The sequence below is a fragment of the Condylostylus longicornis genome, unplaced genomic scaffold (genome assembly GCF_029603195.1).
Source record: "Condylostylus longicornis isolate FDR11 unplaced genomic scaffold, ASM2960319v2 ptg000016l, whole genome shotgun sequence".
Classification (NCBI taxonomy): domain Eukaryota; kingdom Metazoa; phylum Arthropoda; class Insecta; order Diptera; family Dolichopodidae; genus Condylostylus; species Condylostylus longicornis.
Genome location: NW_026577985.1, coordinates 4,981,188 through 5,003,537, shown reverse-complemented (window position 1 = coordinate 5,003,537; position 22,350 = coordinate 4,981,188). Strand labels below are relative to the sequence as shown.

The 22,350-nt window shown below is 27.0% G+C and overlaps 1 protein-coding gene across 1 annotated transcript; it reads right to left on the bottom strand.

Moving 5' to 3' along the window:
- Positions 1-8,675: 8,675 nt before the first annotated feature.
- Positions 8,676-12,465, bottom strand: LOC129605966 (uncharacterized). The gene is made up of 7 exons (XM_055516006.1): positions 12,388-12,465; positions 10,795-11,029; positions 10,067-10,744; positions 9,731-9,980; positions 9,279-9,661; positions 9,025-9,144; positions 8,676-8,959 (listed from the first exon to the last, which is right to left on the bottom strand). Exons 1-7 carry the CDS (start codon positions 12,463-12,465, stop codon positions 8,676-8,678), a joined length of 2,028 nt encoding a protein of 675 aa, XP_055371981.1.
- Positions 12,466-22,350: the final 9,885 nt, after the last annotated feature.

The window sequence follows — 22,350 nt, the reverse complement described above, 5'->3', positions numbered from 1 at the left end:
ATTAGGGTTTTCAGTATTTTGAGTGGATGGAGATGCAACTCCTCTTCCCTTAAGATTCGACTCCTGGCGAATACATTTTAGTTCAACGTTTGTTTTAGAATTTCCTACACATGGTTTCCTGCATAAAATTATTATTACAATAGAAAATGTTAATAGAGCGAAAATACCACTTTTGGCATTGGTGGTAACGTTCGTATACCACCTCCAAGTATTATCAGCTTTTATTTCTTGAATATGCTTTGTATTATTAACATGACTATAGTACAAATGTTCTAAATGGATTTCCTTGACAATTTTGTCAATAGTAATATTCCGATCTACATAAGGTAAAATTTTATTATAATATTCTGTTTCAAGATATTCAAATCGCATATAGTTAATTGAAATTTTACAGTTTGTAAATTTGATAATATTATTTCCTTTAATGGGAATTTCTTGTGGATTTTGTCCACAATTATTAAATAGCAGTGTTTTATTCAAATTTTTTGTAATTACTACTGTATCTGATAATTTTTTTATTTCTGGTAAAGTATTTTCCTGAAAGTGACATTTCATTTGGTTTGTATTAAGCAAGTTTGAAATACATTCATCCTGAAATGATATTAAATCTTTTTTCATTATTTCTTTTTTTTCTACATTTTTAAAAATATTTTGCATGTTATTATTTCATTTATATTAGTATTAAGTTCTAAGAAATTATTCTTATTAGCAATTTTTTCAACAATGGTTTTAAAACAAGTTTCTTTAATAAATTTTGGAATAAACAAAACAAAAATAATTGTATTTTCTTTAAAAAGCACACAATTTTGAATAAAAGGTAACATTTCAATTGTAAAGTTTTGAACTTTTATTTCCTCTTGTGTTATAATGTTTTTTGATAAAATTTCCAATTTGCTTGCAAGAATAATTTCTTTAATATCAGAAATTTAATATTTTCATTTATTTCTGTTTTAATTATAAACAATTTTAAATCTTCATTAATTTTATTAACGCTATTTCTAATTTTATCAATTTCATTATTAATTTTATTTTGAGCTAGATTAACATGGTTGGTTATGTTTTTAACCTGGTCTGAAATTTGTTTATTTATAGACACTTGATCATTTAAATTATTTATTATCTGAGCGTTATTTTTTTCAATAAGATCAAAGTGTTCTTGAATTTCTTTTCTATCATTATTATCCATTGTTCCGGTTAAGAAACGTAAACCACTTCCAATCATATTTATTAACCTTCTTTTAGCGACATGATGCGGTATGATACTATTGAAATCTTCCTTTAATCGTTTTAAATTATGAAGGAGAGAATTAGGTATTTCGGTTTGTTCATACAACCGTATAATGTTAAATTCTATTTTGTAAATACTTTCTTCATATGAAAAAAAATTAACCACATGCATTATTCGCTTATAACTATGAATATTATTTGGCAAAAAAATTTTTTTTAAAAAAATTTCTCAGAGCATGTAAAAAATTAGGTATGAATGAATGAAATTTAAAATTTTTTGAAATTTTATAATATGAGGGTTGTATGGGTTAGGTAGAGGGTGGTTTGATATTGTAAATGGGGTGATTTGAATTTTATATGAGGAATGTATATGGGTGGTTGGAGATTGTATATAGGTGGTATATGATATGGGTGATTTGAGGTTTATATATGGGTGCTTTGAGTTTTATATGAGGATTGTGTGCTGTTGGTTATAGTATTTTATTCAAGTATATTTTAGATAGAAGAGGAAAAAAATTGGATAGTATTACAGAATTGAGATATGGTTTACGATGTATACATGCATATTTAGAAGGTTGATGTTTTTGTTGCTGGGAGGCGGATGCTAGACTGGCGGCGGCTTTGGGTTACAACGGCAACACTCAACAATGTGTTTTTTTTTTGTAGTTATACTATGGGGTTTCTGTTACATATTTTACGTTTTCCCGTCGGCAAATGGAAAAAATTCTAATATCGAAAAAAAATTCTAATATTATGGGGTTTCTGTTACAAATTTTATATTTTCCCGTCGGCAAATCGTTAATTCTTATGGAAAAATTGATATGGACTCATTTTTTTTTAAGAAAATGCATCCAATAGTTGTTGGTTATACTATTTTATTCAAGGTCTTTTTATTTTTTGTTGTTTTTCTAAAATAATGTATGAAAATCGTACATTTTTGGTAATTGTACCCTATCGAGTTTTTAAAAATGCGAAATAAAAAGTTTTGAGATAAGAAAAATTTCTGCGTTTTTCTTCAAAAAATTTTTTCAGTTTTTTATAAGAGATAAGAAATTTTATTAAAACTGTACAGTATATGTAGAGAATGAGGGAATTAAAAAATTAAATGATATTATAATGCTGAACATGAAAAATTACGTCAGGGGGTTCCCTATAATAAGAAAAGTATTATAACATGATGAACATAATCACATATCACTTATATTTGATGAAAATGTGTCACTATATAAAGTTTTTCTATAGCCTAGAGGTAAGAAAAAATTCTGTAATGGGTATAAGGTAAGTATGGAATTAAGTTTAGTTCAATTTCAGCCATAGTCATCTAGTCTATTGAGTAAACTTTTTTTTGTTATAATTATAAATAGTATAAGAATATTTTGACCTTTTTCTTTCAATAGAAGTTTACCTTTCAAGCGAAGAAGTCAAATTATCTTTATAATGTTTTGGATTGAAAAAATTTCGCATGGTCAGCAGTACTGTATTTGCGATAAAAGGTGAAAATCCATGAAAATTGCAAATTTCAAGACATTTTCGGATAATTTAGAAATATTTTTATCACCTGAATATGGAGAGAGGCTTTGTGTATTAAGATTAAGGAATGGTGAATCAGTTTCAGATTCGCAAAGAAGAATTATGGAGAAACTGAACTGGCAACATTTAAAAATTGAGGTTTCTGGTGGAGATATAATTGTATCGGATGAAATACATTATGCCTTGAATGAATCCAATGTTCGTAATAAACCAAAATCTTTTGCAAGTAATTGTCCATTTGCAAATGAAAACGATTGGGAAATGATTGAACGCAATATTTCAAATATATTTCCCCATGAATCAAACAATAAAAATTTATCACCTGAATTCATGAGAGTGAATGATTTTAAAGAGGAAGTAAATCAAAATAAAAAATCTATATTTAGACAAAAACTTGAAGAAGGAATATTGTATATTTCCTCTATAGAGAATATGTATAATGAAAAGAACAATAAAGCAAAAATTGGAGAGCTATTATTAAAACTAAGAACAGCTCTTGAAAAATTCAATGAGGAAAATATGGATTATATGGAAGGTTTTCAACAAGGAACAGAATTACATTTATCAAAATTCTTGTACATGTGTAAAATAATAAATCACATTAAGTACCTGCATGCAAAAGAAATCAATAAATAAAAACAGACAAGTAAAACCAATATCATTTGACTGTCAGCTATCATGATATTAACATCGTTCAAATAATAAAACAAGATGCGTGCGGGCATCTATTAGATAAGATTAGATGAGTCATCCTATAAGAGCACTGATTTTAATATAGTTCTGTCTAATAACGAAACTATAAAAGTAAATCTGTCGGTGCATTTCCTTAAACATGTAGCCGAATCTGGATCAAGAATAGAAATATCATCATCATCAGATACAACACCAACGACAACAACAACAACAGCAACAATAACAACTGAAATCTATTTGGATTAAGATCATTATTTGAAAGCTGACTCAGTTGCAATCCAAGCTTTTAAAAACGATTTGATTGCAAAAGAAGTGGCTATCGGTGGAATAATACAAAGTGCACAGGTCTTTTACAGACATTTCAGATTGGAATATGGTGAAGATGAAGATATTAAAATACGATGTTCATATAATTCCAACTTTCAAGAAAAATTTTTAAAAATTGATTGTCAAGAGTATATCACAACTGCTGCTAAAAGACTTACAAGCAGTGGTGAGCTGGAGACATATACCGCTTTCAATACTGATTATGAATCTTCAGCAGATACAATATTAGATTTACGCAAGGTAAAGCAAAATATCATATAGAAATATCTTTAAATATTTAATTTTTCAAATAATTTTTATTGTATTTATAAATATGTATACGTTGCAAATAAAAGAAGTTTTTTTTTAAATTAAATCTGTTTTATTTATCCAGGAGTTGTGGCTTGATGGAAAACCAAGCCATTTTACAAAAACTTTATCGTCTTTAGTTTTTACAACTTTTTCTACTAAATAAATGTCATTATGTTTAGATTTAAGCAACTCATATTCATAGAAACCACCTTCAATTGGTTGACCTTTGTAGTCTTCTAATAAGTATGTTACAGGGTTTGTTATTTGCACTTTCCTTATCTTGAATATTTCTGTAGTCCAGTTAGGAGTGTAACCTTTTTCAAAAACATGTTTAAACTTGCTTATCCGAACTGAGTCACCAATTTTAAATTTGCCTCGTTGTGAAATCTTAATATGATTGTATGCCCTTGACAACAACTCGTCAGCATTATTTTTATTTATATCTACTGGGCGTCTTTGTATGGTTCGATGATTTGTATGATTGTATTGGTCAACTAATTTATGAGTAATATCTATCCATTTATAATTTCCGTTGAATTCTTTCCACATTTTTTCTTTTAAAGTTCGGTTAAAACGTTCCACAATAGAGGCTTTTAATGAGCTATATGTAGAATAATGATTGATTTGATAGTTATTAATCAACTTTTTAAAAATTTTGTTAAAAAATTCTTTTCCATCGTCGGTATGAAGATTTTTTGGATATCGTTTGGCTTCTTTAAAAATAAGTTCCATAGCTTTGGTGACGGCATCAGAAGTTTTATTTTTTATTGGTACAGCCCAAGCATATTTTGAGAAAGTGTCTATAACAGTCAATAGGAATTTATATCCCCTACTTTCCTTTGCATAAGCTCCCATTTCAACTAAATCAGCTTGCCATAAAACATCATAGCCTTTTATAATAACCCTACGTCTTCGAAAATTTCTTCTTGCAGACTTATGCAACTCTTCAACAACAGCTCTCTTACTCATATTTTAGATTAATAATTAAAAAAGCTTTCCATAAATATTTTTTTAAGAATCGATTCTCTTGAGGTGCGCAATTAAATTAATAACCTTATCTTTAGTCATCTTAAACATAAATAATTAAAACAAATTTTTTTATGTTAGATTCTTATTTTATTTTTTTACAGTTCTTTTATACAATTGCATTAGCTTTACAATTCTAATCATAATATGGCCCTTTCCCAGTTATGTCAAAGATTTGACGATCATGTCAATCACGTCAATCGGTTGATTTAGCAAATGACAATCACCTATAATTTGAGCAATTTTCGCAACTGACATTTTATATTTCTTGTTTACATTACAATAAAGCGGAAAATTTAAAATTTGAAAAGTAAAATGAATATACTTAAAAAAATTTTATTTGACGAGCTTTACAGACTCCCAAAAACAAAGTAACGTGATAAGGAATAACTACAAAAAGTTGAAATTATATAGAAATATGTTTTTATATAAATTTATAAAAAAGAAAAAAATCTCAAATTTCACAAAACAAATTGACTTTTTTTCACAGCCGAAAATAAAAACAAGATCAGTACTTCAATTGAACGATTGGCTTTTTTAACAGCCCAAATAAAACAAAGAAAAGAAAAACTTGATATTCCAAATTTTAATATAATGGCAGTTTCAAATAGCTATAGCATTAATTATAGATTTCAATTAGTGCTAAATCGATAAATTTCAATTTTAAATTACCACAACAAAAACAAATTTCAAAATAAAAATTTATGTACTTAGATGATTTTATACATCGCGAAATTCTAATTTCCTAATAGAAAGTTCAATCAGCATAAAATTTTATACGTAGTTTACAAATGAAACTTAACGATTTAGTATATATCGAAATTCATAATTGGCTCTTATAATTCATTTTCAGTGTTTGAGTGGAAAAGCTCTCTTAAACTTCTTAATACTTTTAATCTTTCCCTTTCAATTTCAACCAACTCTTGATGGCGCTTTTCTTCTTTCTCAGCTTCTTCTTTCAAAAACTCAAATATTTCATTTTTTTTTTTGTTTTTTTCCCAGCTGGTTCAATATCGTCTTCTTGTGTATCAAATGTCTCGAAACTAGTTTTCCTGTGGTGGACTTACAAAATGTGAAACAGCGTACACCTCATCAAATAATTCAAAATACGGCCACACAGAAGCATTTCTGCCACTTAATTTATTCCGCTTTTTGATCCGCTTATAAGTGGTTAGCAGATTGGTGAATTTTATTTTGCACGCTTTTTTTTCAAAATGGAAATCTGAGCTAATAGTCTTAATTTCATTTACGACTGAATTCCATAGAACACTAAACTTGCGCTTTCCTGACTTAAACTGGTTTTCGTATTTCAATCGTGTTGCTACCAATAACATAGTCATCTCCTTATTCCAAAATTCTTCGCTACTACAAAAAAAATTGACAAACTATTTTACTTACATACATATTTTTAAATAAAATACTTGTTTTCTTCATTCATTTTATAACATAAAAAATCAACTTTAACAATATAAAAAGATCAACAAATCACTTATGCAATAGCCTTTAAAAACATGCGAAAAAAAACTAAAATGACAATCAATTGCGTTAGCAACATATGTTGGGATTTATGACGCTAGTGTCATGTTGCCTTGGGATTCATGACTAACGTCAGTTGCATGCATTTGACATACTGGGAAAGGCCCTAAAACAACAATATCAGAAAGAAAATCATAACAATCAACACAACAAAAAATCTAAATGAAAACCGATAATCAATGAAAGTCTGTAACAAAAATAAAAAAATTTTTTAATGTATAAAGAATTGGTTCAATAAAGACTTATGTAAGGAAAAAATTAAGATTTCTTTTTATTTACCTATGTATTTGTTTTTTACATTTTTAATTTTTCTTCTGACAGAATCTGTATAAATAGCGTACTGTAATAAATTAAAAATAATCATTATTACATGTTTTGAATATTTTATTTAACAATATATATATATATGTATATATATATTTAACAAAATATATATATATATATATACTTACGTATTTCAAAAGGTTGCGCATAAAAATTTGCTCTTTTTTACCTGTGGAATTTTTTCTTTATTCAAAATTCTTTTTTAAATTTTTTTTATTTTAAAGCTTTTATTATTATTATTATGATTATCATTTCCACTGGCGGTCACTTACGAACTAACTACTTAAAAATTATCCACGATTTTATTTCCAATACTATTTTTTATTAAAAGTGAAAATTGCTTGATTGGCAATTTTCACTTATTATTTAAAATTTATTATTCTAATAAAAATGTTTTTTTTTTATTTTTTTTATAATTACTTGCGCAATGCTAGTGTCTCATTACAATTAAATTAAAATTTAGGTAGTTCGATGAATTGCAAATGGATATTACATAACGTATTACGTTAAAAGAAAAAGTTGTCATTTATTAGTCAAAAATAACAACAAGTAAATGTTAAAGTAAAGGTTTTATTTATTGAAACGAAACGGTAGAGGGCAATCTTTATTTGAATTTATTGATGAATGCCCGGGCAATTCTGTTTTACTCAGCGTGTCATGCAGAGTAAAACATGGTGGTGACGTAACAATATATATATATATATATATATATATATATATATATATATATATAAAATATTTTGTTTTTAATTAGGCTATTTTATAATGTCCCCAGGCTAAAGTGTTAACTTTGTCATCTAATATAAATCTTTTATCATCATTGGGACATAATGCTACTTCATTTGGGTGTACATTGTATGAAGTTTAGTTTTAAATATAAACATGTTCTTACTACTATATCATGATTAAAAAAACAATTTTTAAAACCATCATTAGTTAAATCGTTTACAGCAGTTTTTTTTATACCCTTTACTTTTTTAATAGGTTTGATATTACTAACATCAATCATATACATTTTTGCTTTTAAACCTACAAATTCTTTCATAATTCTTCCATTATCCTCATCTTTAAACAAACCTATCATTTTTTTATTAACACAAGGAAAATTATATACATTATTAATAGGATAGGATTATTATAGGATTACAGGAAGTGTCCATTACATCAGGATAAATATCATTATAAAAATCATCAGTATTTATACTATAAACAAAACTATCAGTGTCCATATAATTAATTTTAACATTTTCACCGAATTTAGGCCTCATGTATTCATAATGAAAATCGTACATTAATATCTTTGATTGTTCAAGTGTAGTAAATCCTAAATATAAAATTATATGTATATGTTTGTCATATAAAATTTCCATTTTATTTAATTGTATAGCTGCCAAATCTTCCGTAAATTGGGAGATACTGTGAAAATTTTGCCTTGCGATTAAAGCTCTCGCACCTAAACGTTTACCTTTATTTCCCATGAAGAAGCTATTTTTATTAATTTTCTCTTTTCTACATTTTCCATTGTTTTTCCGTAACCTGCGTTATTCATTAATTTAAAAAAGTTTTTATCGGAAAGATTATTAGTATTCATTCTATTATCATAAGTTGTATTAAGATCGATATATTTTTTAACCAATTTGTTTGTTTAAATTCAATTACCCGATGAATATGTTGTAAAATGAGACCATTTTTTAAACATTGTTTTAAATTTCTATAATGTATTATGTATTTTTTTTATCATTTAAATCTGTTATTAGCTTATTTAATTTGCCTATTGGTGGAACTTTATTTTCAGCGCAAAATGGTAGATCTTTATGCTTATCGTGCAATTCAGGTGGATATTTCAAATCAACTTCGAGCACATATCCAATTTCTGCTATACTGAGAACATCAATATTAGAGAAATTATTAACCCATTTGAATGAACTTACGGGAAGATAACTTGACATTGCCCAACCATATAAATTGTTTGCATCACAATAAAATAAATATTGACTATCAATTTCTGCACAAAATCAGTCATATGTTTATTATTAGCTTTTGCATATCTACAAGGGCATTGACAAATACCTCCTCGTATTCCTTTTTGGAAAAACTTTAACATTTCTATGTCTGTTAATAATTCTAACTCTATTTTTGTATATTTTAATATCGCTTGCCAAGCTAAACTAAGAGAAAAGTGTGCGGGATCTAAATTATAAATTTTTTTACAAGTTTTTTTAAAATTTTCAAATATGTCAGTTAACTGTTTTAAAACTGTTATCTGTTTTAAGATAAAGTTCTAAATACTCCCATAATGTTTTGCAATTAAAAGTTTCCCATACTTTTTTCACGTGAAGGTATTCTAGATCTGAAAATTCTGAATTTAAAATTTGATTTTTGAAAGCTTCTTGAGGTGGCAAGCGAAATGAACATTTGTTCATTTAGCTTGCTTAAGGAATCCATATAATTATATGGAAATATCCCCTTATTTTTCATTAAATTAAATTTTATATTATCAGGATAATGATTTCTAACATTAATTAATTGATTATCTTCTAAATTTCTACCTAAACTAACAAGACTTGAACCCAAAAATCTAAAAGAATCTAAAAATCGTAATGTGAAATATTTACCACTATAATCCGATTTAATACATTTGCTTAGAGAAATATATTTTTCCTTGTTTAAAGGAATTACATTAATTGATCCATGAACACAATTTAAACTTTTAAATAAAATATGACAATCGTAATTAGAAAAATTATGAAAAAATATTGGAAAAAAATGTTTTAACTTATAGCTAAGATTACATTTATTATGAGAAATTCCTCTAAATTTCCCAGTTAAGTGGCAATGATCATATACTTCATCATCTTCCAATTCAATTTCCTCCTCACATATATGGCAAACTTTTGTATTTAAATTTTGAGTTATTTGTTCCTTTGTAAGCGGTATCATGGGCTTCTTTTTCAAAATATAGTTTTCAAATAAATCACTGCAATCTCCTATTAAGTTTTTCAAAAAATCATCTGCACAATTTTCACCTAAAAATATATATAAATATATAATATATATTGCATTTTGAAACCACATTTCATTTAAAAAATATGTTATTATTATATGTACTTACCTTTAAAATTTCTGTATTTATCCAAGCTTGAATCGAAAGAACATTTAATGAAATATGAAAAGGCAATTGGTGTATGCAATTCTATATCTGTTGTTGATGATATAGCAAGATTTTGTTGACAACCTTGAATTTTTTCCAAAATACATTCTGAATCAGCATATATAACAAATGGAACATCAAGTTGCTGATAATAATTTTTGAATTTTAAAATTTCACTCTCTTTTGTAGGAAGCCTTGTTACAATTTTATTACATTCATGTTTATGTTTTTCCAAAATGGATTGTGAGTTAAAATGTAATAAACATCCTGAACACATATATATTCTTCCTTTATGTTTGGTAATTTTGTTAACTAATAATTTAGAGATATTCTTTATCCACACATAATGAAAACGTTCTTCTTTTTCAATCAACAATAAATTAATGTGATTAGTTTTAATTAATTTTGTATGATAATATGGCCCAATAACATTGAACTTTTCATCTAACCCAAAAACGTTTATACTAATATTTGGGTTCAAATTTTCGAACACACAAATATCATCAACTTTCATAGGAAACTCTAGTCCGGTAAAGTTTAAACTAATCTTCTCGTTTAATAAAATAACTTCTTGGTTAATGTTGCACATAATTTTATAAGAACTAGTTCTATTAGAAGAATGAGAAACCTTTAAAAATGCTTGACGCAGGTTTTTTTATTTTTGTTTTTTTTTGGTAAATCAATATAACTTGAACCTGAAATTGGTTCATATTTATTTATATTAATTTCCACATGTAAAATATCTGATAAAGCCCAACCACATTCTCGTTCTTGAAATTCATCCATCAATTTCCGAATTCTATCATTGCACTCAATCAAAAAGTTTTCTATGTCATGTTCCAAATTTATTAACTTCATTTTTTTCATAAACGATTTTATATCTGTTTCAGGGTAAGAAGAACCGTCATCATCACCATTCAATGTCTGCGGTTTGACATATTTACAAAATAATTCTAAATTATATTTTATATTGCCTTCACGTTTTAAAATTTTAGAGTTCAAATTTATCAATATTTTCAATTATGTAAGTTTCAATTCTGTTTCGAAAACCTCCTTTTATGTATTTTATATTCGCATCTACTATCAAAGCACATTTTTCTCTATGCGCGTTAGTCCGTAGATGATAATACCATTTGGAGTCTTCAACTTCTGTTTCGCATGTCTCACAATAAATTTTTTTTTTTTTTAATTGAATATCGATGTTAACACTATCAATCTTTCGTTTCTTTAAATGCAATTTTTTTTTATTAATACGTAATGTATCTGCTCGAGTAAATTTTCTATCACATATCTCACATGAAAAAGTTCTATTTTTAGCACTTTTCCAAAAATTTTTTGAAAAAAAGTGCTTATTAGTTTCACTCTGTCCGTCCGTCCGTCCGTCCGTCCGTCCGTCCGTCCGTCTGTCCGTCCGTCCGTCCGTCCGTCCGTCCGTCCGTCCGTCTGTCCGTGTGTCTGTTTACAAAACTTCTACACCCTTGAAGATAGAAAGCTGAAATTTTATATGTACATAGATCTTTACTAGAAACTTATTTCTGTAGAACAAAATTTTTACCTATCTCCTCCCCTCTAGAAGTTATACCCCCCCAAAACCCTAAAAATGGCCTTTTTTAACTATTTGTTGCAATGAAACCATAAGCATTTTTGAAATTTTGCAAACGCAGAAAAGCAGCGGCTTGCTTCCCCAAGCGCGGCATACTATATTTGAACTTTAGAAAAACAAAATGGCCGTTCAAATTTACCGTTATCTAAAGTCCTTTTTTTGCAAATTTTTGATGTCGTTTTTTTTCCAAACTACAGCCTGTAGAAGCTTGAAATTTTAGGAGCTTTTAGACAATATCAAATAGTTCATTTCGCTAGAAGAAATTTTTTTTCCATCTCCACCCCCTCTCAAGTTATCGCCTCTTGAAATTTGTAAAATTTGAATTTTTGACACCTTATATTTCCGAAACCGCAAGCTTTTTCAAATTTCTATTAACGCAAAAAGTTAACGGTAAATTCCATGAAATTAAAAAATATAATTATTTTTCTTAACTCACAAAATTAAACCTTAAAATCGAGCATTATGTTAACCCCACTTTATATTAATTTTTGCTTTATTTCAAAGACTGCATAAATCATTCATCCTAAATATATGCAACCCTAGAAATAGTTTTGTATATGAATGAAAATAATTTTAATAGTGTGATAGGTACATAGACTACATAGACTGTATTTAAAAGCAAAATTTTCATTTGTTGAAGGGAAAAGTGCTACAATACAAACCATTGGTTTGACCCAACTTTATTTTTATGAATATCTAAATGCCTCCTCAAATTTCTAATTGTTTTTAATTCACTACCACAAATTTCACACAACATTTTATATATATATTTATATGTTGAACCTTTAATTAAAACTGAAATTGTTTTAAAAATGAAGCCACAATATGAATGAAAAAAATTTTTTTTATCGTTTTTTATTTTATTTTTTAATTTTTTTTATTTTTTTAATTAATTATAATACAGTAGAAATCTGTTCTAGTGAACGCCCGACTTTATGAACTTCCCAGTCGAGTGAACATAAAAATTTTAGCATTGACTGCCTTACACTGTGAACAAAAATTTTTATAAGTGCCCAGTATAGTGAACAAATTTTACAAAACTGTTTTTTTTTATATTATTCTTTTTATTTTTCTCATTGTAACGGGATTTTTCAAGTTGAATTACAAAAGAGAGCATTATTTTGTTTATTTAACATATAAGTCATACATTGTGTTAGGTAATGGCATTCAATTAAAGTGTAATTTCGATAAAATAAAAGTGTTCAAGTTTTTTTAAAATGCCGAAAACAAATATTAAAAGAAAACATTTGAATTTAAATGAAAAAATTAAAATTATAAAATCTTTAGAGTCAGGAGTAAGTGTTACAACATTATCTAAGAAATTTGGTATAGCTAAATCAACCGTGTGCGCGATTAATAGCAGAAAACTGAAGTTAAAGAGCCAAATTCGGTTACTAATTTAACCGAAAATGTGATAGAAACAGTTGAAGCAAAAATTTCTGATTATGAAGCCCTTGAAGCGCTAAATAAGACTATACAATGGGCTGCAGACAACGATATCTTGTTAACCGACCAAGTCACACTTAGACATGTAAGAGAAAATATTGTTTTCAACATTTCAAATAAAAACAAAATTAAAAAAAAAGTAACTGAATACTTTTCGAAACAATAAAGCTTTAAAAACTACTGTTTAGTTTAATTTATTTGACATTTAATACAGTGAACAGGTTCAATAGAACGAACAGCCTGTGTTTTTATTATGTTCACTCGAGCAGATTTCTACTGTAATAATATCATATCATGATTATTTCATTATCTTCATCAGATGTAACAGAATCTGTTACATTTTGGATTAGCATTTTTTTCTGCCCATCGTCATCATCATCATCATCATCCTCTTCAGAGTCCACTTTTATTAGGGATTTCATAAATTTTAATTTATATGTGCGGCCGAATTGACCCTTATTAATTATACCGTATGCTGTTTTTAACTTCATCATGTCGTCATCGGTAAGTGTGTTGATTCTTATAGGTAAAAATACTGCAAATCTTTTGAAAGTAGCCAATATTCTTAACCCGTATTTCGTATCCGTTTTTTTAATGTTTGAAATTACATAATTTTTTTTTAATTTCATGTCTGATATTTTTAAATCACCCATATCATATAACACCCATATACAATCTCCAACCACCCAAATACATTCCTCATATAAAATTCAAATCACCCCATTTACAATATCAAACCACCCGCATACACAACCCTTATAATATAAAATTTCAAAAAATTTTAAATTTCATTCATTCATACCTAATTTTTTACATGCTCTGAGAAATTTTCTTAAAAAAAATTTTTTGCCCGTTGCCCGTGTGTTCCAGAACCCGCCTATTATACTACTGTTATTAATATATTTTGAAGTAGTTTTTCATTATACGATTTTATTTTTTTAACAGGTACACATATTTTCATTGCGTTATATATGGCATCATTAAATATAGATATAGAAGTATCAATTTGTTCAATATCATTCAGCTCAATAATTGTAGAGTTTTTAAAATGATCAGTCAGATGTTTTTTGTACAGATCCCAATTGGTATTTTGTAGTTGAAGTAATTAGGCTCATGCCTGCATACATCTACATTTATTTCTGCTAAAACTGGTAGATGATCAGACGAAAGTTCATTTAAGGTAGTAGGTTGAGAAATAATTTCCTGTTTGTTTGTCAAAAAAATATCCAATGTTGACGGGTTTGCCTTGTCATTGTAAGGTATTGTATATATGTAGATTCTGGTGGATAAAGTAATGCAAACTTATTTTTTATAAGAAGCTCATTCAATATATTTCCCCAACTATTTGATCTGCAACAGTCCCATGAGCGATTTCTGCAGTTTAGGTCTCCACCAACCAAAAAATTTCCTTTTAAATTTGATAATTTTAAAACGTCATTTTTGAACATAGTAGATCCTTAGCCTTTTTAGTATTTTTTATACCATTCTCTATAATTATTTTGCCTGAAAAATAAGTCGCGTAAATTTTAATGATTTCAGAATTTCTTAAAAATAATTCAATTCCAATATTTTCTATTACGTTAGTTTTAATTTGTGGTATTATATTGTGGCTTTGGGGTATGGAGTTTTCAAAATAATAAAAGCAACCCCGCCACCTCTTTTCTGGACTCTATCATTTCTATAGACATTTAAATCAGGATGTCCTATTTTAATGTTTGTTTTCAACCAAGTTTCACTGACAAGGCAAATATGTATATTTTCTCTGATCATAAATTCGAATAATTCGGTTTGTTTACCATGGATCGATCGAGCGTCCCATGTAATTAATCTTATGTTGTAAATTGTATTAATCATGATTATATAAATATTTAACAGATAACTCTGTAATTACCATAAATTGTTCCTGTTTGTTAGAACATTTATTTAGCTTTGTTAACAATTCAACTTATTAATCTCGTCTGTAGTAAACAAATCTGAATTAGATGCAGATTGTAAATCGCCGCATGTACTAGGAAAATTAGTCACGACGTTACTCCATTTATTGTTGCTAATATTATTTTGGACGGGTGTATAATTAAATTTAGGAAATCTCGAATCATAATTAGTATTTAATGAAAATTGTGGAACTTTTGTTTTACTAGTTCTTAAATTTTTCTTTTTATTTATTATATTAATGTAAGCTTGCCGGAGAGGACATACGGGATCGTTAGAACTATGGTCACCTTTACAATTTACGCAGTTTTTAACCTGCTCAGCCTTGCAATCTTTTGTAGCATGATCACCCGCACATATAACACAATAAGTTTTTACATTACAAAAATCTGACCCGTGTCCAAACATTTGGCAATTTGAGCATTGCGTTACTTTTTTAGCACTTTTAATTTTATAATCCCATCGCACCCTGGTATAATTTATATAGCAGAAATTATTGCTGAGTTCGAACATTTTTACGGAATTCTTTTAAAAAAAAACCAAATACAATGGCACCTTCGTATTAAGTTTTTTAAGTTTTTTTATGATTTTAACCTTAGTGCATTTTAAGCCTTTTTCGTTTAACATATCCATTACTTAATTTTCTTCCATATGTTCTATTCCAGACATAAAAGCTTTAAATGGCCTTCTATTTTTAAATTCATAGGTAAAGAATTCTCATTTTCGTTCGCTCAAAGCATTATATACTTTTGTATATGATGTAGTGGAATTGCAAAAAATTTTTACACCCATTGATATAATTTTTAATTCAGGTTTAATAATATTATTTGTAGATTTAAGTAGTGTAATTGGTGGAATTTTATCATTTCTGCATTGTTATTATTTTTATTGCCAGCATTTTTGTTTGACTGCCATTAGTTTGCATTTGTTTATCAATATCAATGTTGTTGTTGTTTTCATTGCTGTCACTAGTCTGTATTTCATTATCAATATCATTTTTCTCTATTTCATTGTCACATGGTCTAATTTTTTTTATTAGCATTTTCCATAATATTATCATTTTTAGATGCTATTTCAGCATAATTAGTAGAAAATAAAGTTGGGTCAAACCAATGGTTTGTATTGTAGCACTTTTCCCTTAAACAAGTGAAAATTCTGCTTTTAAATACAGTCTATGTATACCTATCACACTATTAAAATTATTTTCATTCATATACAAAACTATTTCTAGGATTGCATATATTTAGGATGATGCATACATGCAGTCTTTGAAATAAAGCAAGAATTAATATAAAGAGGGGTTAACATAATGCTCGATTTTAATGTTTAATTGTATGAGTTAAGAAAAATAATTATATTTTTTAATGTCATGGAATTTACCGTTAACTTTTTGCGTTTATAGAAATTCGAAAAAACTTGCGGTTTCGGAAATATAGGGTGTCAAAAATTCAAATTTTACAAATTTCAAGGGGCGATAACTTGAGAGGGGGTAGAGATGGAAAAAAATTTTCTTCTAACAAAATGAACTATTTGTTAATGTCTAAAAGCTCCTAAAATTTCAAGCTTCTACAGGCTGGGGTGTAGATAACGGTAAATTTGAACGGCCATTTTGTTTTTCTCAAGTTTAACTATAGTATACCGCGCTAGGGGAAGCAAGCCGCTACCTTTCTGCGTTTGCAAAATTGCAAAAATGCTTATGGTTTCATTGCAACAAATAGTTAAAAAAGGCCATTTTTAATGTTTTGGGGGGGTAAAACTTCTAGAAGGGGGGAGATAGATAAAAATTTTGTTCTACGAAAATAAGTTTCTAGTAAAGATATATGTACGTATAAAATTTCAGCTTTCTATCTTCACGGGTGTAGAAGTTTTGTAAACAGACACACGGACAGACGGACGGACGGACAGAGTGAAACTAATAAGCACTTTTTTTCAAAAATTTTTTGGAAAAGTGCTAAAAAGACAAGGTAGGTATAATTACAAAAATAATTATATACTTGTAATATATGTAAAGAAATATGAGAGTTTAATATGAATTTTACGAGTAAGAGAATTTTATCTAAATTACCGAACCGCAAGAGAGTTCAATCAAGACTGAAAATAATAATATAAAAGATATTTTTCAATTCATGTCAAAATTTGATAAACATATATTGCATGAACACAAAGGAATCATCTTACGTTATCTTCGGAAGTTAATTGATTATTTTTTTATTGGTTCTAATGTTAGTATACATGGAACACACTTCAGCGATTGTGTATAGTCAGATAATGATGCTGAGACTGGTCCCGGTACATGTCATTGTGTAAGCATTAGTTATTTCAAATATTATGAAATCCAAAAAATTATGGAATTATATATAATTTCAAAAATTGACACAACATAAATATTGCATATTTGTCTAAATATAAGAACAAACACAATAAGTACAGCAACATCGTGTTTTCGAATTTAAAACCGACAATACAAGTAATAAAAATAAAATGGAAACATGTTTTGGTGTGAAAAAATTAACAACAATGCAAAATTTTGTATTTGTGAAGCAGCATGGTCCAATTTTAGTATAGTAAATGCAACAGTGTTGGAAAACTGTGTTATGGATGTATATATTACACCAGAAAATGGAAGTAGAATTCTATTGTTTCGTTTGAAAAATTGTGAAAGTATACCAGAAAGCATTTTACGACCTGAATTCGAATTTGGTTCCAAAGATCATTTACGAATTGAAGTGTTTGATGGGAATTTATTTATCATTGGTAGTACATATGCAAAAAGTAATTGTCAAACGAAAGAACATTTTCCAATAGATTGTCCTTTTAGCGATCTCGAAGATGTTGAATTTGTTGATAACATTGAAAAGTTGAAATTGAGAAAACAACAAAAACAAAAACAACAACAACAAGATAAGCCAAATTCAAAATCTATTTATTTGTATATTATATTTACCAACTTTTTATACAAAGCAAATACAATTTTTAAAATATATATACAAAACTTTTGATTCAATGTTAAAAAACATGCTATGTAATATTGTAAGATTTGTAGTTTTAAATAATTAGATTAAAATATATTTAAGATCATTATCAATATTCATTACATACATACTTAGACATAAGTTCATTATCAATGTCAATTTCTTAATAAATTTTTTCTATTTTGAGATAATAAAAATAAAACGATTTCCTTATAATAAAAATTTGCATTTTAAATTAGTTATTTTTAGACTTTAATATTTCTTTTCAGACAGATAATATTACCAAATAACAAAATCTAAATAAAATGGTTACAAAAGCAGTTTTTGTGTAAATAATTTTATATTATCATACATTAATTTGTTCAAGTGCTTCAATCTTTCCAATAAAAATGGAAAGAGATTTTCCAACAGTTAACATCACTTTTTTATTGAAACTACCCAACAACAATGAAAGCATTTCAATCGATTTGAATTTTAAATTGATAACATTTAATAATACTACCAACAATTATACCTCTAATTCTAATTTTGTTGATGTGGAAGATAATAAAATATCTACAACAACAAAATCTCCTTCAATGACTAAAAATATAGAATCGAAAAGAGAAATGATTACGGAGGAAATAATCGAATATTTTCGTAGGGATTTGTTGGAAAAAGAAAGTGAAATATGTGGCTACATAGAAAGCGATAATGTGTTTTATCGTCATTTTCAAATTGTTTTTGATGATGGGTTTATATTGAAAATAAGATACACGTACCAAGGTATATATGAAGCACGCAATTTATTCATTTCTTGTTATGAACATAAGGAATTTAAAAAGGAGAGAATCCTTAGTAATGGTGAGGTAGAAGGAATCAAAGAGTTTGATATTAACTTATAACCTGAATCAGAAGTAAGAATGATTGATCTGACTACTATATGAATATTTATTAATATGTATTCTGAAAAATTAAGGTAAAAAACAAAAAATCTTAATATTTTTTCATTAAATTCCCTCCTCTTTCCTGAAAAAATTAAGATAAAACAATAAAAAATAAAAACATCTTAATATTTTTTTATTCATAAATAATTTTTATTTTTTTCTACAATTTTTTTTGTATATACAAACATACTTTTTTATTGGTTAAAAGCCAGCTTATGTTGGCTTAAAACATCTTGCACCGTAAAATTGATTGGGTTCATAGGCTTTTTTTTTTCTTTATTTAAAGTTTCTAAAAAATCGTCTGATATAGTATCAGACAATTTTTTGTTTAGATAATAAATTTTTGTTGCCATCTCTACGATGACTCTCATCCCATAGGGTGATTGCACCCTTTTCAATGCTTGTATATGATATAGTTTATTTGCCTCCAATTCCTTCGTCTTTAGCAGCGTTTTTTTTGCTGCACTTGCATTCACTGTACTGTTTAAAAAGCTGACTATATCAGCCGCAGATGGTATTATTACTTGGGTCTGTTGCCGCTCTTGGTTGTGGTGTTGCCCTGATGTTGACGCTGATTCATTTACTTCTCCGTCGCTTCTTCTTCCTTTCTGCGCTGGCATGATAAGGACGTCATCAATGATATTAATGTTGCTCATTTTTTTTTTTGAAATTAATGTTTTAACTTTAAAATTTAGCTTACTATGATTATCACAAAGAAAATGTTGTACCTTTTATAGAAGGATTTTTAATATTATTTACATAATTTAAATTTAAAAAAACACTCTTTCACATAAATTATACAATTAAATAGTCTATAAAATTATGCATCAACCACAAAAATTTCAGGTGAATTTATGTATTTCGTGAATACAAATAATAATTTTTATAAATGTTCACGTATTTATTTTTAAGAATATCTTTTACATAGTTATTATTACAGGTATATAATATTTACAATAAACATAATTAAACCACGGAATCCCTAATTTTTTTTAAAACAATCAACAATGATGTCAATAATACAAAATTGAAATATGCAATAAACAAACTAAATATTAATATCAATAACCACAAAAATTATTGATGTACACGTATTAGATTAAAAAAAAAAAAAAATTACTTTTTCCTATTTTACAATTACATATGTACATATTCTATAAATCAATTTGTTAATCAAAAAATGAAACTGAATTATTTTAAGAAAAAACCACGGAATTATTTTAAGACAATTGATATAAGAATATCAAAATAGGTTACTAATTAAAAAATATTTTTGTTTTTGTAGAAAAGATATCCAAAAACTCTAAATAAAGTAGTACAGTTAATTATTTTAAAACATGATTACATTATTTTGTGTTATGTAATTTATTACAATTATATAAAGTGTTTTTCCTATTTTGCAATTACATATTTGCTCACAAAATTTTATTTGACCTTCCTTCTGAAAAAAAATAATAAAGAAAATAAAAAGATAAATTTTGTTTTTAAATGTTTTCTTTTAAATATTTATTTTATTTTTCATCTAAATTACATTTTTCTTATTACTATTTTTATTAATACATAAACTAAAAATTTTAATAACGAAACAAATAGCATAACAACAAATTAAATTTCGAATCCTCCCTTTTTTCAACCTTAACAGTGATGTTAAGTTTTTTCTTCCTTCAGCTTTAATTTATTATCTTATACAGTTTTCCTCTTCCTCGTCTCCACTGTCAAACATGGTTTCGTGACACAAAAGATCCAATGTTTTCTCTTTTTCTTCCAACATTGTTTTTTGGAATGCTTTTTCTCACTTATTCATTTCTTCATTGTTCATTTCCTGAAAGAAGGATTCAATTTCTAAATTGAATCAGATTTCATTTTCCATATTTTCTTTTTAAAACAAATTATTAAACGTTTGCAAGTTTAGGTTAGTACTAAAAACATTGGACACGTTTTGATTAAAATTTACAACTATGTGTTTTCCTAATTTTCAATTACATATTCTAACAACTTGTTGGAAATGATTTTGCATTACCTTATGATGTAATCATTATGAATTTTAAATCAAACTTTTATTTAAAAGAAAAAAATGTAATAATATTTCCAAATTTCTAAATAATAGAAAAGAATTATTGAGAATTATCTAGTATGTATGTACACAACAATTCTGAGTAAATTTTAGCAATTTCATTGAAACTTCTAATAGCTAGAAAACTTTTCATACCATAAGTCACTGTCTTCAAACGAAATATGTTAATACTATCCTCAAAATGTGTATGTGTGTGTATTTGTATGTGTATTTGAATATTTCATTCATTAATGATCTTTGATTTATACTACTGGAAGTAGAATTTTTTGGGTTACATTTGTCTTATAATGTCCAAATTTATCAATAGTCATTATGTAAATCAGAAAAATAATTATAATATTTTATTATTCTTACTTTTTTTATATTTCATTCATTAATGATCTTTGATTTATTCAAAAAATTTTCATTCATAAACTATTATCTACATACATATATACATATAAATTTGTGTTTCTACCTCTAATATGATTTTAGTGACCATATGATTTTTGCAATATATGTTAATTAACCCACCTACTGATCGTACCTATTTTCATATAGTTGAACAATTTAATTTTATATTTTCATACTACTAACTTAACCACAAAAATTCCTTCTTTCTCTTTTTTTCGTTCTTGTTGTTTTTATTATTTTTATTGAATTATGATATCATACTAGAGCACTTACTTTCCATATGATTTTTACAACTTATGCTAATTAACCTACCTATCGATCGTACATACTTTCAAAACTTACTTTATGCAAATTAGCTAAAATTACTTTATGCAAATTAGCTAAACTTACTTTATGCAAATTAGCTAAACTTACTTTATGCAAATTAGCTAAACTTACTTTATGCAAATTAGCTAAACTTACTTTATGCTAATTAGCTAACCTTATTTTATGCTAATTAGCTAAACCACAAAACCGCAATTAAAAGCCTCATTAGCATTCATGTCACACACTCCCATATTCTAGTCACGTACCTAGACAAGGACAAAACATACAAAATCACATTGGTTAGAGTGAGACAAAACATAAAACCACAAAAATTTGTCTCAACTTCGTAACACATAAAATTCAGCATCCAACAGATTCTTCTTCTTCTCTTAGTTTCCCATTAACTGCTGATCGAAATTATGATCTTGCGAATAAACAAATAACAAATGTGGGCATACCTCAACAATTATACCTCTAATTCTATTTTGTTGATGTGGAAGATAATAAAATATCTACAACAACAAAATCTCCTTCAATAACTAAAAATATAGAATCGAAAAGAGAAATGACTACGGAGGAAATAATCGAATATT

What these genes read in the sequence shown, in the direction of transcription:
- LOC129605966 (XM_055516006.1), bottom strand. Translation starts at nt 12,465, where the DNA reads ATGTTGTGTGAAATTTGTGGTAGTGAATTAAAAACAATTAGAAATTTG. An exon ending in TGAACCAATTTCAGGTTCAA is followed by an intron (nt 10,745 to 10,794) that starts GTTATATTGATT and finishes ACCTGCGTCAAG; the next exon opens with CATTTTTAAAGGTTTCTCAT. An exon ending in TAAATACAGAAATTTTAAAG is followed by an intron (nt 9,981 to 10,066) that starts GTAAGTACATAT and finishes ATATATTTTTAG; the next exon opens with GTGAAAATTGTGCAGATGAT.